General features: G+C 30.6%; 1 protein-coding gene across 1 annotated transcript; it reads left to right on the forward strand.

Moving 5' to 3' along the window:
* Positions 1-2257: 2257 nt before the first annotated feature.
* mRpL32 (mitochondrial ribosomal protein L32) lies at positions 2258-15708 on the forward strand. The gene is made up of 4 exons (XM_075375327.1): positions 2258-2498; positions 2843-3100; positions 8166-8308; positions 15399-15708. The coding sequence occupies exons 1-4, from the start codon at positions 2405-2407 to the stop codon at positions 15516-15518; spliced, it is 615 nt and encodes a 204-aa protein (XP_075231442.1). The 5' UTR covers positions 2258-2404; the 3' UTR covers positions 15519-15708.
* The last annotated feature ends 1095 nt before the right edge of the window (positions 15709-16803 follow it).

The following is a 16803-nucleotide window of genomic DNA, read 5'->3' on the forward strand; positions in this document are numbered from 1 at the left end:
TGGAAATACCTATCCATCATGGTGGGCGGCATACATCTGATCCTGTTGCACTTACTCCTGGAAATTTTCTAACCTTCGCTCCATTAACTTCCTTACCTGATCCTGAATTCTCAAGCATTAACGTCCATAAGCTCGCTAGGTGGCAGCTTACACAAAAATTACTAAGTGATTTTTGGAAGGCATGGTCTGACGACTATTTACATTCTCTACAACAGAGAAGTAAGTACAAAATTTCAAATAATAACATTTGTGTTGGCAATGTAGTTATAATTAAAGAAAGTAAAATTCCTCCACTGATGTGGAAATTAGGAATAATTATTGAAGTGTGTCTAGGTAATGATGGACTAGTTAGATTAGTTGATCTGAAAACTAATAACACGGTAGCAAAAAGAACTATTAATAAATTGATTGTTCTTCCAAATTTAAGTGCTTGTAATGACATAAGTCATTCCTAATGTATTTGTTTATTTCAATTTACTTTGGATGTAAGCTTTACCTGTATCAATATTAGATTTGTTGAGTTAACTTTTAATTTTTGTACTATAAAAGTTTACATAATTATTTTATGTAATACTCTTTGTTTGTATATTAAGTTTCATTTCATGTAATATTTAACGAAATTATAATTTTGCTAATTATAATTGGTGGACGGTGTGTTCCGTTCCACGTCAAGCCGTCGGTGCTGCGGTCTGGTGGGTGCTGGCGCTCGCCGAAAATTTGTGATTGTACTAGAATTCTACGTTAGTATCCCGCGCAGTGCGGTCACATTTTTCATTTCGTCCGGATGGACAATCAGTGCTACTCATAGTTACTAGCAATCTGATCCAAGCAGGTCACGTCATACTCTTAGTCCGGATGAACTCTATTCTTTGTTCGGATGAACGTTAGCTTTAATGTTTTATATATTTTTATACGTCAAGTTATACGCTATGTCACAATTCACTTCATTAACTGTCAAGATGACAATTCATTAAACCATTATTCAACAAGGAACAAGGCGTTGTCTTCATTCATCACCTATGAAAATACAGTCAACCTCGCTCTAAAATCTACCACTATATGTGAAACTTTTTTCTAGTTTCATGGTCTTTAAAGTAGCATACTCCTTTTACATGAACACTTTTACTAATTACAGTTGTACACTCTTTAAAAGTTCTCTAACACTACCACAAAATTGAATTGTCTGCTGCAAGGAAAATTTGGACATGAGAGACAAATAAACTAAATAAAGAAGAAATAATTTTTTTTGTTGTTATAAAAAGCATTCAGTTTTCATGAGTTTTATGTAAACCAAGTGGAATTGTTTTTATGTAGTTAATCAATGCTTTTGTTTTTTATGTTAATGTTAGCATTAAGTTATTTAGTAATAACTAGACCACATTTACAAAATTATATGGAGAGACCTTAAAATGTTAAATCCACTCTTCTACTGTTTAACACTATGATATAGATGTTGAAGCCTCCCTGTTTCTATTAATTGCATATCGATTTTTTTTTAGAGTATATATTACTCTGGATAATATTTATATTGTGGTGAGGCCGGGTTCCAACTCACTAACTGCACAAATGGAAAAAAACGATTTTCATAATTCGTCAAGTGAAAATACAAGGGCCTATTGGGAGGCCTGCCTTCAAACTGAGAACATAAGGGCGTGCAGTGCTTTATTAGGAAAACGAGTTGAATACAATTTTCTTTTACACGATCACAACTGCAGCAATGATTACGATTATCATATAATTTATTGTATCACTGAAAATAGAGGCGTTGCATCACTGGTGGTTCCAGTCGAACAGTGGTTCTCCACTTTCGCAATTTAAGGATTTAAGTTGTAATTTATGAAAATTGCTATTTCGTAATTCTACCCGCATATAGCTTTTTCGCAACTCCAGTTCGTTACCAGCCGACTTCTTTTTCAAAGGCTAATTAAAAAATAAAGAACTAACGCAAGATTTTAAGAAAAGATGAAATGATTAATTCTAATAGAATTCAACTCTATTAAAATATTATATTATTTACCAAAAATTTCGTGAAACTGTAAAAATGAAAAGGGAGGATTGGTTCATCATTCAGGACATATAAATGAATAGTTGCTGATAAAAACGTTTGTACCATAATATGTATTAGAGATTTACCTACAAATTTTATTTTAATGCATTTTTGTACTTGTATTTTTTTGATGGTGGTATTTTCCCAACCTTGCTTTGAACTGTAAAATGAATTCAGATAGAATGATACACACCCGTGCATCGCCGCCATTTTTACATGCTGTACGGTTGGTTACTTTGTGCGTTACACATAACCTCAGATTTACTAGGGTTTGTGTCTGCTGCTAGCAATATTGGGTTGGCGTTTTGATTACATTGGAATTTATTGGGTGGTTACGTTTGAGGTATAACGGAAAGGATGAGTGTAAATCTCTATTTACAAGCTATGCAAGCTTTAAGAAGAGTGGAGAATATGATAGCATTTTGGATTACTGGAAGTCGATTTCCACCGGGTATGTTGTAGTGTTCAATTACAATGTTGTGTTCTTTTTGAATTAGCTATTAATTAGTTCATGATTTAGCAGTTGATTTCCCACTAGTTATTAAGTAAAGAAATTACGTAGACCATTACCTTACTACTATCAGCATATTCTATTTATTTCATTTACCTAGTAAAAATTATACTGATAACAGTTAACATATGACAAAATAGCAATAATATGTGTGTATTTATATACTGTTGTAAACCGTGAACTGTTCAACGTAGTTTCTTTTTATCACTTGAAAGACAGAATAGTTAAGTAATTCCTTCTTAGTACTATATATTAAATAATTTAAACTAATTTTTATGTCTCAGGTGATTTATGTTTGGCTAGTTCTTCAGATGTATCAGTCATAAGTAAAAATGCCTTTCCTTCAATCAGTCTTGAAAATTTAATGCAAGAAAGTTTTTTACTGGCTGTACCAAAATCTCGTAGGACAATTGAGAAAAGAATGCAAAGAAAGTTTGGTTGGCCAGAATATGGACCACATGGTTGGAAACCATTAGTACCTAGGACAAATTTGCTTACCTGCAATGTTTGTGGGCATAATTATGAAGCTAAATGTCTTTGTCGTAAGTTTTTATTGATTTATTTTAATAAAATAAGTGATTGAATAGATCTACGTATTAGAAATATATATTTATTTTATAATAATATTAACCTGTGTGTGTGTGTGTGCGTGCTTGCGCGTGTATACACACAAAATAAAACCTGGGAGGCGTTAGCCCTCATAATTATTTAGGACATAAAAATAAACAAAAAAATTGATGTGGATGGATGCTCTAAACTAGCTTCATCTACCTAATTTTTTTGTATTTATACAATAGAAATTGTTATTTTGAGAATGGATTGAGATATTTTAATGAAATTTGGTTTATATATACCTAACAATATCTTCTACAAAATAATAAAGTTTGAGAATTCTACTTTTCAAAATGGTGGCCATTACAATTGCTTAATTTTTAATACATCCGCAAATATTAGCTTGATTGAATTTTGTTTTATTAGATTGAATGTTAATTGTGAACAAAATAACACCTCAGTTCAAATCATTGAGATATGGCTGAAATTGTTAAAGTGGATTGTAAAAATTATGCGTGAAAACTGGCACAAAATTATCACTGAAAATATGCAAAATAATGCATATTTGTCCTCATGAACTGTTTTCTTTTGATGCCCTGGATTAGTCCCACACATATATTAGTTGTACACAATTTACTTAAGATTTATAATAATCTTTCTAAGAATTGTTTCTAGTTTATTCCTTTTATGTTATGATGTCATTTGTAGCTTTATTGTTAAATGTTTAAGTTCTTTTTTTTTTTTTACTTGGAGCTATATTGTTATTTCTTTTTTGATAATTATTTTTTTCTGATTTGTTTTTCCTGATGTGGTATTGAATGCTTACTTCTCACAATTGTTGCTGTCTGGGAGGAGGGCAGCAGGCTCTTGAATCTCTCAGAATGGGATTGTTTTGCTCTACTCTGAAATTTCTTAGGGACTTCAGGATGAATAAATTCTTTTTTTTCCTGTTTAGACTCCGGTAATTACCTTTCAGATAATACTTCAGAGGATGAATGAGGACGATGTGTATGAATGTATTCTTGTACAGTCTCAGTTTGACTATTCATGAGATGTGTGGTTAATTGAAACCCAACCACCAAATAACATTTGTATCATTTGTATTGTTATGATCAATAGTGTTCAAATCTATGTAAAGGATGAGTAAATTCTATTCTTTCTTAGCATCACTTTTTTCTAATCCTTGACCCTTTCCCCTATTCTGAGTTATGTGTGTGTAGATCAGATCCTACTAAGTCCATGATGAAAATGCCAGGCAATTAGGTTTTAGAATGTGAGGTCACCACATCCTTATTTGAATGCATCTTCGCAAATCAGCTGATTTGGAAGTCAAGAGTTCCAGCGTTCAAGTCCTAGTAAAGCCAATTATTTTTACACGGATTTGAATACTAGATCGTGGACACTACCGGTGTTCTTTGGTGGTTAGGTGCTTTGGTGATTAACCACACATGTCAGGAATGGTCGAACTGAGACTGTACAAGATTACACTTCATTTACACTCGTACATATCATCCTTATTTATCCTCTGAAGTATTATCTGAAAGGTAATTACCGTCGGCTAAACAGGAAAACAAAAAAGATAACCACATCCCTGGTGGTGGCCTGAAAGGTTGGCCTGTGCACCTGTTCAGGGATTCTAATTTTCTGTCTGGTTAAGCCTGTTTCCTCATAAAGTGCAAGATCTAATCAGTTCAGGTGCCATTTAGATTCATTTTTAAGGCATTAAGTTTTCAGTGAAAAAAAGAATGTAGAATGTGTATGTCTGTGCGCATGCACATGTATATATATATATATATGATTTCTGTATTAAATGAATTAATTTTACTTAATATCCGTAAATTACAATTAAGATTCAGGATTTTAGAAAGATAGGATGAAGTAACAAATTTGAGTTATCAAGAGTTCAAAAAATAAATTTAGTAGTTTCTATACAATTGTTTTTTGTGTCAGCTAAGGCTGTTTTCACATTTCTTTCATTTGAACGTTTATTATAAAAGGAAAGTTTCATTGCAGTTTTGTTGAAACAGTTGTGTTTTGCTTGTAGTTGCATTTTTGTTGTTTTATCAAGAGTAACACATTGATGTATACAGATCTTTGCTTGGATTTTTCATAGAACTGATAGTCTGGAAAAGACAAGAATAATGTAATTATATTTATATATTAGTATTTAGTAATACTGAATAGGTCTCTAGGGTCATTTACTGTGTTATATAGATCTGAAATAAATGTCCTGAAAAAAAGAACATCAAGTTTGTGTTTTATGTTTCCAAGTAAATGTAATAAATCCACAATATGAAAATACATGTGTCACCATAGAAGAGTTGTTATCAAGATACCCAGCATCTTGACAGACATTACCCAGAATAGTTCTTCAGTGGCATGAATTTTTGTCCCCTAATATGTAACTTACATATAGTTCCATAATATTATTGCTATCTATCAAGTGCTCTTCTGAACTTGAGATAGATTCAAGAAAAATATTCACATTTTGAAGTAGTTATTAGTTGCAACTTTACTTTTAAAATGTAGGTTCTTTTGCAATTGCCATGGAACTGTAATAGTTTATTTTCATGGAAATTTAAGTGTCATATTGAGATAACCTTACCATTTCTGCTTCAACATTCAGGCGTTCTTGAAAGGGGCTTTCTTGTAACTATTTTATTTTGTAGCAATTATTTCACAAACATTTCGGCAAGGATATTGCGTTTACTTTCTTCTAGGAACCTGAAGACACAGAACACATCTGTTTGAGTAAATTTTTTAATTAATTTTAAATTACACAACATTCAGTTTATAATAACAAAATTGATATTAGGAAAATAAAATCCATTTATAATGATTATAAAGCAGAGAATTTTATGGGATTGTTTTCAAATAATGTACTATACTTCAATTATTAAACATAAATGAATTTTATTGATATTATTTAACTTAAAGAATTTATTTACATCTTATTAAGTTTATTCATATTTTCATTATTTTATTTTAATGAATTCAAAATAAAATATTTTTAGTACAATTATATAAAATTGTAAACCATATAAATGATAATTATTTTTACTTGCTTATCCAGTGGTGATGTACGTCTGTTGCACCCATTTACCGCACTCTGATCACCATTTTTGTTTATAAAAAATGTCCTCACATTTAATCTCTCATATATTTTTGACTTAATATCCATCAAACTCACTGATGAAGCAGAGATCTTTGTAAACGTATTAAACAAACAGGAAAAAATGAAGCAGCAAGTTGGAAATTTAATTTTTATAAATAGTTATATTCTGCTACTAGTATGCCATTTGGCTATTTCATTATTTCCATTTAGTTTATACAGAATTCATAACAGATAGTAATTGAGAGCCTCAAAATGTAACAATTATTTTGAGAGCTACAAAGAATGTAACATACTTTCAGGATATGTTCTCTACTTGTAAAAATAAAGAAGAAAGTTCACATAAACGTAGGTTTGGAAATGCTTCGTTTGCCAGTGTTGGCTAGTTGAAAACTTTGTCCTGATTTCTATGCCTTTGGTAAAATTAAGCCATACTGTAATTCATGGAACTCAAATTAAAGGGTAAATTTAGTGGTTTTATTTGAAATCTGGGCTGAAAGATTAAAATAAAATAGATAGTTAAAATTATTTTTGTTAATTTCTTTAATTAACTGATTAAAGGAAGATTGTTTAATTTAGATTTAAAAAGTACTAAAACGTATTTTACTACATTAAAGCTCTTTTCATTTCTTCTAGGTTATTATTATTATTTCATTGTATAAAAATGTTTAAATCACAAGACTGCATACAGTGATGTATAGATATTAATTTATCTCCTTTAAAAGTCAAATTATTGCTGCATGTATAATAGATAGATATGATAGAGTTGCCTGAAGAATGTCAAACAGTGGCCTCAGCTTCTTGACATATACTACTAATTGATATTTATTAGATGTAGGATGCGTGAATTGCTCTTTTACTTGACTTATTTGCATAAATGTTAATGTAATTGACTCCAATCCATAGTTTGTGATAAAAATCGTAAAACCAACAACATTATGCCTGATTCTGAACAACGGATGAAATCACCAATTGTGTACTTAAGCATATACATTGCCTGTTATGTTGTTATGAAGGTATATTCATTGCCTAGTATGATGTTACGGAGGCATTATTCTTGAGGTTGCTGTTGATGTTTTTGTTACAATCTGATCATTGGCGTCTACTGGTTAACTGTTTTCTATTGGATTAAGATAATTATGTCTTGGAAAAAGCATTTATATTGTGATTTAATGTTTTCACTTCATATTTGTACACATCAGATCGCATCTAATTTGATGTCACAATTGTATACCTTTTTACTCTGGTTACTTGCCAGCAGCTGTAGTTTAGCACACCAATACTTCCAGGTAATTACATTCTTTACTTGTGAATTGCCCTTGTAATTATGGTTATGGACTTTCACCAACTGAGATGCCATTTCTAAGTTAATACTGTTGTATTGGATTTTACACCTATTTCTTGTGTAGTGACAAGAATTTTATGCAATTAAATAAAATAAAAATTAAAAAAATGTAATCTAATGAAGAATGAAAATCTACAATATGCAAACTATATTATTTACTCTATAATAATAGCTATCAAAATGTTGAAAATGTGAACATCCTCAATGAGAAAACAAGGAATGAATATAAATTATTTAATGAAATACTGTACATAAGTGTGGAATGCTGAGTAGAGATTGCTCAGTAATTGAGGTAAGTAACTTTGAATGAATCTTCATGTAATTATTTTATTTTACTAATATTTTTAAATAAATATGTCGTTTTTTACTCTTGCTTATGAATTTTTCTTGGTGTTTGTATGTTTGAATTCTCTTTAGTTAATATATTCACTAATTCTTTGTTAGCCAATCTGTCATTCCATTCAATAAAAAACTAACTGCAAGAAAGAATGAGTAGGAGAAGTAGGGATGAGCATCGTGCAAATAATGCATACTTATATCCCTTTCTGGGTATTGATATTAATAATATATATTTATAATACAGTAACTTCTGTTTCAGCTAACTGTTACAATAAAGTTCAAGCAGAAACAAAAGCTATGCAAGATGCTGTGCAAGCTGAACTTGGTTTAGAACCTGTCGAAAAAGAAGTTATTGTTTTGTATAAAGGAGAAAAAGAGGAACATCCTGAGGAGTTTTGGGAGGTAAAATTATTCATGTGTTATTATTTATTCTTTTTTGTAATTGCCATTTTGTTGGTGATTGTTGTAATTAACTGTAATTTTACCATCCAGTTAGTTGTTATTGAAGTTAGTAGATTCTGTTATATATTTTATTATTTCTTCCCATTATTATTTTATTTTAATATAATTGATATTACAAATCATTAAAACCAGTAGTTAAGTTAGATGGTTTATAAACAAGAAATCAGGTATGTCATTGATGAAATAATGATTTATTAATAGTTTTCTGTAAATTATTATGTAATTAACTTTTTAAGCTTATCTTGGTTCTTTACAAATGGTTCTTGTATTAATAAAACCCTCAGTTGTTTTATTCATATAGTTTCATATTATACTATTTTAAATATTAACTTCTGTTGTAAGAAATCATATACTTTTCCACCTCTTTTCAGCAATATGACATTTCCATTGCCACGTAGTATAATTTTTTTTAATGTAATCTAAAAGGTATTTAAGTATTTTATGCGAATTTGTTAATTTTATGCTTGAAAGTAAAAAAAATTATAATCAGTAGCACACTCTAAAGTGTTATAGGCAATGTCTAAGCTACTGATACCATATCCATCACATGTGCTGACATAAAATTGTTTTGTGCAAAAAATCATTCATTAATTCTAAGCGTTTATAATTTTATATAGATTTATAGGTTATGTTTTGTTTTAACGTTATGGAGAAAATTACATTAATACAGATAGTTTAATAATGATGTATATTTAAAACATTTGAATAAATCTGCTCAGATATGCAAAAAAATGCACGTGTAAAATGTATAGATGAACAGAATTTTAAATTATTTTATGTACTCTAAAAGTAGCAATATTACAACCAACAATAAACTAAAGATATTTCTTAAATAATATGTTTACATAAGAAAACAGCTGTTGTAACTTTGACACCATATTTGAAAATTTAAAAATATTAAATATACATAAACCTTATTTAAAAATTTAACAGACATGTATTGATACATCGTGGTGTAGCAGTTAGTGGTAAACAGGTAAACAGAGTGAAGGGTGCTACTTATTCAGAGCTAAATAATATCTTATTTTGGTGGGATTGGCATGCTGATATCTAATTGTATATTCAGTTTAGTGAAGAAAACAGAAAACCCTAATATTTCTATCATGATATGCTTACTATTCTTGAGAATTTGCTATTTTTAGGTTTGCTAACCATGTATTGTGTCATAACCTAATCTTGTGAGTCATTGTACATAATAGACTCACACTGCTACTCATTGAATATCATGATTTAGAGCATGTTTGGTCGCCGTGGTACCTAATATACATAATCTAGAAAACATGGTAGTGTTTTGGACTAGCAGAGTTCTCTACACTGTTGACATTACTATGGTATCTGAATCCTTGATGAAATAAATGACAACTCTTAATGTCCCTTAATTTTACAATGCAGCAATTGTTTTATTTTTTAAGTGAGGGAAAAAATCAAATTCTGCTAACTAGTTGTGGAAAAATTGTTACACAAGGTCTGGCAAAAAAACTGGATGGTTTTGAAATAACTATAATAGATCAGAAATAGGGTGTAAAAAAAAATGTATTAATAGATTTGAAACATCATTTCTTGCTATTATTAATTATACCGCTTAAATTTCTAAAGTTTATTTTGCTTTAAAAATTTTGTCTAAGTGATGACCATCATTCCGCACACATTCCTGTAAATATAACTGTAAGTTTTCCTTTGCCTTCACCATCATGTGATTTGGTATTGCTACTGTTTCATTGCAAATAGCTAACGTTAGTTCTTCAGTTATTTAAGGCCTTCTTACATACACTTTTAATTTCAAATATTCCTATAGAAAATAATCACATGCTGACAGATCTGGGGAGTAAGCAGTCCATGAAAGGTCACAATTACTTGAAATGCCATGTCCTGTAAACATCTGTCTTTGCATATTCATTGATATTCTTGCTATGTAAGCAGTAACCCCATCCTTTTGATACCATGTATATCCAGAATTAATTTCTCAAGATGATGTAACTCTGGTACAAGGAAATTTATCATTTCTACATAATGAACTGAAGTAATCGAAATTGCTAGACTGTTCTTTTCATAAAAATATGAACCTATCACTCTGAATTTAGCTACTGTGTACTAAATTGTTACACATTCACAATGAAGTGGCCTCTTGTGAAACTTTGAGGATTTTCTGCCATCCAGTATTGGAAATTTTGTCTGTTCACATGTCAGAAAGGTGAAATTGGGCTTCATCTGACATTATGATGATTGTGTTGTTAGTAAGAATGTTCATAATTGAATCAGCTCAGTCTTTTTTGTTTTGGAAATCATGTACACTTAATTTTTGAACTCTTATATGGATGAAACTGAAGATCCATATGCAACATTCAATGAACACTCTGATCGATATGCCCAGCACAATGGGATGTTATGTTGCAGGACAGCTTGGACTCCTTATTATTGACCATGCCAAACTTCAATATTTAAGGGAGTATGAACGGTATGTGGACAGCCTGTGGGTTTCCTTTTTAAAGATGAAGCCATCTCTCTAAAATTATTTACCCAGTGCATTACTGCATTGCGACTGGGAACACTACCGTGCTTACAAACTCCAAACTTTGTATGAAACAACTGCTGATTTTTGACTACAGAATAGCCTGAATTAAAATTTGTCTCTAAAATTGCACATTGTTGTTTGCTCTAGGAATCCATTACTACTGAAATGGCATTGAGCAAGGTGTATAATGTCATTGGTTTGGTTCACCCCACTTAAATAAGCAAGACTTATGGCCTGATTTAAAATCATTCAGTTTTTCAGCTGGTTCCTATATGATAATTTTTTTAATTTTTATAAACTTTGTCTTTTGACAGTCTTTATTCCTTTCTGCTGGCTTGATTGCTACTTATTTTATGTAAATTCTGTTTGTTCATACATCTGGAAAGCTGACACAATAATGATCATAGTTTCATCAGTATGAATGATAATTGATCCAGCACATTTTTTTTGCTTAGTTCTTGTGGTTGTTATAATTGCACTTGGGGGGAAAATGAATCTCCATGTTCAGCATCCTGTGAACACAATAGTCTTACATGAATACTGAATGATTCAACATTTATGGGAGTAAAAACAATATGTGGCTGATCTTGCGTGACTAGGCAAGATATTGTTGTTTCTCTGTTATTCTTAACCCTTACAAAACAATTACTGATTCAGGTTCTTCTCTTGATGTCAGAATTACCCTGTTTTTAAATGTTTCTTGATAAACTGCTTGATGTCACTCCACCTGAATGCTTCTTTGTGATTAAATTGATGTAGCTTGAGGTATTGAAGGCTGTTGCTCTGCCTCACTCCATTCAAATAGGGGAGATGTTTAGTCTTTCAAAACCGTGCTTTATTTTTTCACTATTAATTGTAATAACTTTTACTATAAGCTCTCATTCTCAGAAAGAGCTTCAGGCTTTATGTAATCTGCCAAATAGAGTTCCTAGCTGTTTGAGGCAAATTATTAATCTGCTTTCCTCTTGTAATGTCCCTATGGACCTGTTCCCTTCTTGGATAGTTGGTTGCTTATATTAACTTGTAATGTATTTAATACTTTACAATTCAATGTATAAAAAATATAAAGATTTATTACAGCTATAAAGTTAATCTACCAAAAACAGTAGTCTACAGTTCTCCCTTTATGGATGCCAAGAATAATCCTTACTGCTTTTGTAGAATATTTTGGGCATGCACAGAGTGCCCCCTATATTTGCAGGTCATGAATCTAATGATATCAAAATAGGCCACATGAAGAGGTTCAACACCCATGTATGTGCTTTCTCAGTACAAAAAGTACTTGGAAGGGTTTATTTCATATATGTTGTATATGAGCTCTTCAGGTACATTACAGTTCAATGTGAAAATTTAAGAGATCTTTTCAGTATCGTTCTCTGTTTCCCTCAAATCTGAATGCCATCTGCTAGATTTTACTGTCATTAATTCTATAAAACTGCTCTCTAACTCCAAGAAAAGGTTAAAAAAACAGGCTCCAGAAAGGTGAGTAATGTCATTGGCATATAATACAGGTTAAGAGTTCACATATTTTTGGCAGATCATTTACTGTTATATGGAAAGGCCAAGAGTAAATCCTTGAAAAACACATTTTTCTTTTTCTGTTTAACCACTGGAACCATCCTAAGGTATTACTTCAGAGGATGAATGAGGGTGACGTGAATGAAGTGTGGTGTATAGTTTAGTCCTGTGTAGTCTTCTAGTGGGTAAACTCGTCATCACAAATCAGCTGATTTTGAAGTCGAGAGTTCTAAGGTTCAAATCCTAGTAAAGGCAGTTAGTTTTATATGGATTTGAATATTATATCATGGACACTGGTGTTCTTTGGTGGTTGAGTTTTAATTAACCACATATCTCCAGAATGGTCTACCTGAGATTGCACAATTCATACATATCATCCTCTGAAGTAATACCTTACAGTGGTTCTGGAGGCTAAACAGAAAAAAGAAGGTCGACCATTCCTGAGATGTATGGTTAATTGAAACCCAACTATCCATGATAGTGGTGTTCACTAGTATTCAAATCTGTATAAAAGTAATTGCCTTTACTCAGATTTGAACATTAGAACTCTCAACTTTCCAATCAGTTGATTTGTGATGACAAGTTCACCATTAGACAAACCTGCAGTAACCTCTTTCAGTCCTTAGTGATCACTTTCATGAAAACAGTTTGTTTTCCTTGCAACAAGTATGATCTGAAAACTGCAAGGCCATATGATTATAATTACACAAATCAACTTGTGGGAACAACATCTAATGCCTTTGTCAAATCACATAAGCTTAAACGTACAAATATTTATTTTTAAAGGCATTAACAATTAATTTAATTACATAATCTAACACTTCTGTAGCTGAATGTCTTAGCAAAAACGCTAATTGATTACATTTAAGTAGTATATTATTGTCAGAGAATGCAAGAACCTGTCAATAAATTAGGCGTTCAAAAATGTTTGAAAAAATGGGAAGTAGAATGATCAGCCAATAACTTCCCAACTGAATCTTTGTTTCTTTTATACAGGTATAGTCAGCTAATTTGAAAGAATCAGGAAAAACTTCAGAAGTGAAGGAATTGTTTATTAAGAAAATTAAATGAGTGAAGCTGGGATTTATAGTCCTTTTAACAGTATTATTTAATCAGGCATAAATATTTTAAGCTTTATAGTTAGATAAATTCTGAATTGCATTATGTGGTTCCAACACTGTTAACTGTATGGCAGTTTAATTCAATATGAACCAGAAATCTCATTCTAATTCTTTCAAGGAGCAAATCATTATATATATATATATATATATATATATGTATATGTATATTTATATCCCTCAGACTAGAAATAATTTTAACAGTGGTATTAATAAAGAAGGTGTCAAATTTGTGTGAAATTCAGGTGTGGTCTTTCGTGAAACCATACCACAATCTTCACATTTAATTAATTGCCTTGCTGGCTTACAGTGATTAGAGGCAGATGCTTGTTATATGCGTCTTTTTTTTTTAACTGTATATATGGTAGTTCTTTTTTAATTCCAATTGTGCATGTTTAACATCAGTTTCAGTATTCTTAAACAGTTCATAAAGTGTAAAAAATTTTGATCAACCTTAATTAATCATATCAGTAAACACTTCCTAATCTGCTTCAGATTTTTAACATGATAAACCATTACAATTTATTGCAAAATACTTGAATTAAGAATAATTTGGATAAGATTACTTCTATGAGAATATTAGTGTTTTCCAAAATAAAATTTTATTTTATTAAATATCATATCTTATTTACAGTTGTTGTTTTGAAGTGGGAGTGTATTTTTGTAGTGTTTAATATTTGGTTTTTCTGTGAAATAGAAACTTGTGAGTCGAGTTTTGATAGTGTTATGATGGATTTTGAAAATATGTTGTTTTTAATATTTTTATTATATGTGCATTTTTATTTTTACTTCCTTATACAAAGTAAAGGAAGTATTGTGATCGCAAAAAATTTCTGTTTCCAGATTTCAAGGGAAATGTCCATTTTGACCATCCCTGAATCCATTTTGACTAGTTTTGATGTGACGTATGTAAGTCATACAGATGTCACTACATACTACTTACGTACATACGTATGTATCTTGCATAACTCAAAAACGATTAGCCATAGGATGTTGAAATTTTGGATTTAGGACTGAACCAGTCTTAAATCCAAAATGTAGGTGAGTTGCGCACCTCACCTTTTGTTCATAATCGACTAGACCAAAAGTATCCAAAAAAAGTCCAAAATCCAAAAACAATATTTATTTTGGACTTTTTCTTAACTACAGTAATAAGCCCTCATTGAGAGAGAGAGCTTTTCAATATATCATAAGTGGTACTTATTTTCATTGGTTCCAGAGTTACAGCCAAATAAAATTTTAATTAATGAAATATTTGGATCTTAGGGGAAGACACAACATCGGTTGAAATCAGACTTCATCTACTTTTTTTTAACTTTTTTTTTTTTAATTTAAATATATTGATTTATTAACAATTATTAACCTCCCATTGCAAAAAGAAAAAAAATACGATGAATAATAATTAAATAAAAAAATATCAGAAGTGTTTAATGAAATAAAATTTTATGTATTCTTCATTTTAAAAAAAGGTATAAATTTAATTTAATAGGTGTACAAGAAGTCATGTGTTGTCCACATCAGATTTTTTTTAATCATTGGACTAGCCAGACTAGCCTATGGCTAATAAACATGAATCAGCTGTCAGCTGGTCCGAGTGATGATGATAACCTCTCCTGGGCCTTGCATAAGAACTAGGAAACGCAGAATGCTGGTGTATCCAGACATGGACCCAAGGAGATCATCTCGCAGAAAGTTAATTAGAGGCTATATTATTTTCACTCTCGCTGATGCTCCAGAAAGAGATGTGATATCACAGACTTGCAAACGCTTTGCTGTCCTTTTGATGTGCTGTTGATATCTTGAAGTATATAAGCGCATGAATATTTTTTATTTATTTTATTCTTATAACCATTATTATATTTACCTTAAATTTATTTTTCAGGGTAAAAGAATTGTAGAAATAGATAGAGAACGGCCAGTATGGTTTTCTAAAAATCTTTTGGAGAAAACTACACAGGCACCTTCTACTAGTAAAGATGTTAAACCGACTGAACTCGCTTAGTTTTTGTTGTGTGATTGTTTTAATTACATTTTATATGTTTTCGTAAACTTTAAATCTTGTTTGATATTGTTATTTAGATATATAAATTTTGTTAGACATTTTTGAACTTTGTTGTGTAATTAGTATGACTGTGTATTTATTATATTGTTTACATTAAAAACTCCAAACTATACTATAAATGTATTTAATATTTTTGTTGTTGAATTTGTAAGTTTCTTTGTATTTACCTATTGTAAATACAATGTTGTACCACTGAAGAAACCATCACACTCCTTGTCAAAAGGATATATGTAAGTTAGGTTCATGTAAGTATTTTCAGGATTCCTATTTTGTTAGGAATATTTTTTTGTGCATAAGGATTTTAGAACCATAGTAGGCCTATATTATTGTAAAATAGTTTTTATTTTCTTTTAAATTTTATTGCAGAGTACTTTTAAATTAATTAGTTTTGATTTTGAACATTATATTTGTGTTAAAGAGAGATCTTATATTTAAATTATTGAGACTGATAAAGTTTAAATGATTAAGTATACACTTCCTCAAAATGTTTCATAACTTTGTTATTGTTTAGTTAAGTTAATAACAGCATTTTTCTGTTTTAAAAAAAAAATGTTAGAATCTGCATCAATCAGTTCAATGTGGAGCCATTTTCAGATTGCAGATTTCTTAGTGAAGATAGGAAATATGCACCTAACTATATTTTAAACACCATGGTGTTTATACCTTATGTATAGCATGATTTCAATTGAATATATTACACAAATGTCAGCTTCAGTGATTTGCAAGCATTTGTTCACCTTTCCATCGTCCATCGTTCGCATAAATAATAAATAAGAAAAAATTATAGCAGGTTCATCAGTGTCTTTCAACACCAAGGAAAACTTCTCAACAGCCAAACCCTATCTCAGGGCTTGATGATTTTATTATCCATGTTATCCATATTACAATCAACCACTTGTGACATTTCAGAAAAATGTTTACCTTCTGTTGGTACCAAAGATATACATATTTACATAAAATTTCAGCATTTAAAGCAGCATTCAGGGACTGTACCTATTTTATTGGTCAAAATTTGATGTATTGGTAAGCTCACACCTAATGATTGGTTAAAAAATGGATTTTGATTGGTTGGCTCATACTTTCTAATAATTTGTCAGTTCCTTTTACAATTGTGATTGGGGTGAATTAGTGATTTGGCTTTCTGATTGGTCAATTGATTTTTGTACTTTGAGTTTTCTACTAATTACGGTAGGATTAGTAAATTACTGAAGTAATCTCTGGGGAT

The sequence above is a fragment of the Lycorma delicatula genome, chromosome 9 (genome assembly GCF_047948215.1).
Source record: "Lycorma delicatula isolate Av1 chromosome 9, ASM4794821v1, whole genome shotgun sequence".
Taxonomy (NCBI): Eukaryota; Metazoa; Arthropoda; class Insecta; order Hemiptera; family Fulgoridae; genus Lycorma; species Lycorma delicatula.

What these genes read in the sequence shown, in the direction of transcription:
- mRpL32 (XM_075375327.1), top strand. Translation starts at nt 2,405, where the DNA reads ATGAGTGTAAATCTCTATTTACAAGCTATGCAAGCTTTAAGAAGAGTG. An exon ending in TGAAGCTAAATGTCTTTGTC is followed by an intron (nt 3,101 to 8,165) that starts GTAAGTTTTTAT and finishes CTTCTGTTTCAG; the next exon opens with CTAACTGTTACAATAAAGTT. An exon ending in ATCCTGAGGAGTTTTGGGAG is followed by an intron (nt 8,309 to 15,398) that starts GTAAAATTATTC and finishes TTTATTTTTCAG; the next exon opens with GGTAAAAGAATTGTAGAAAT.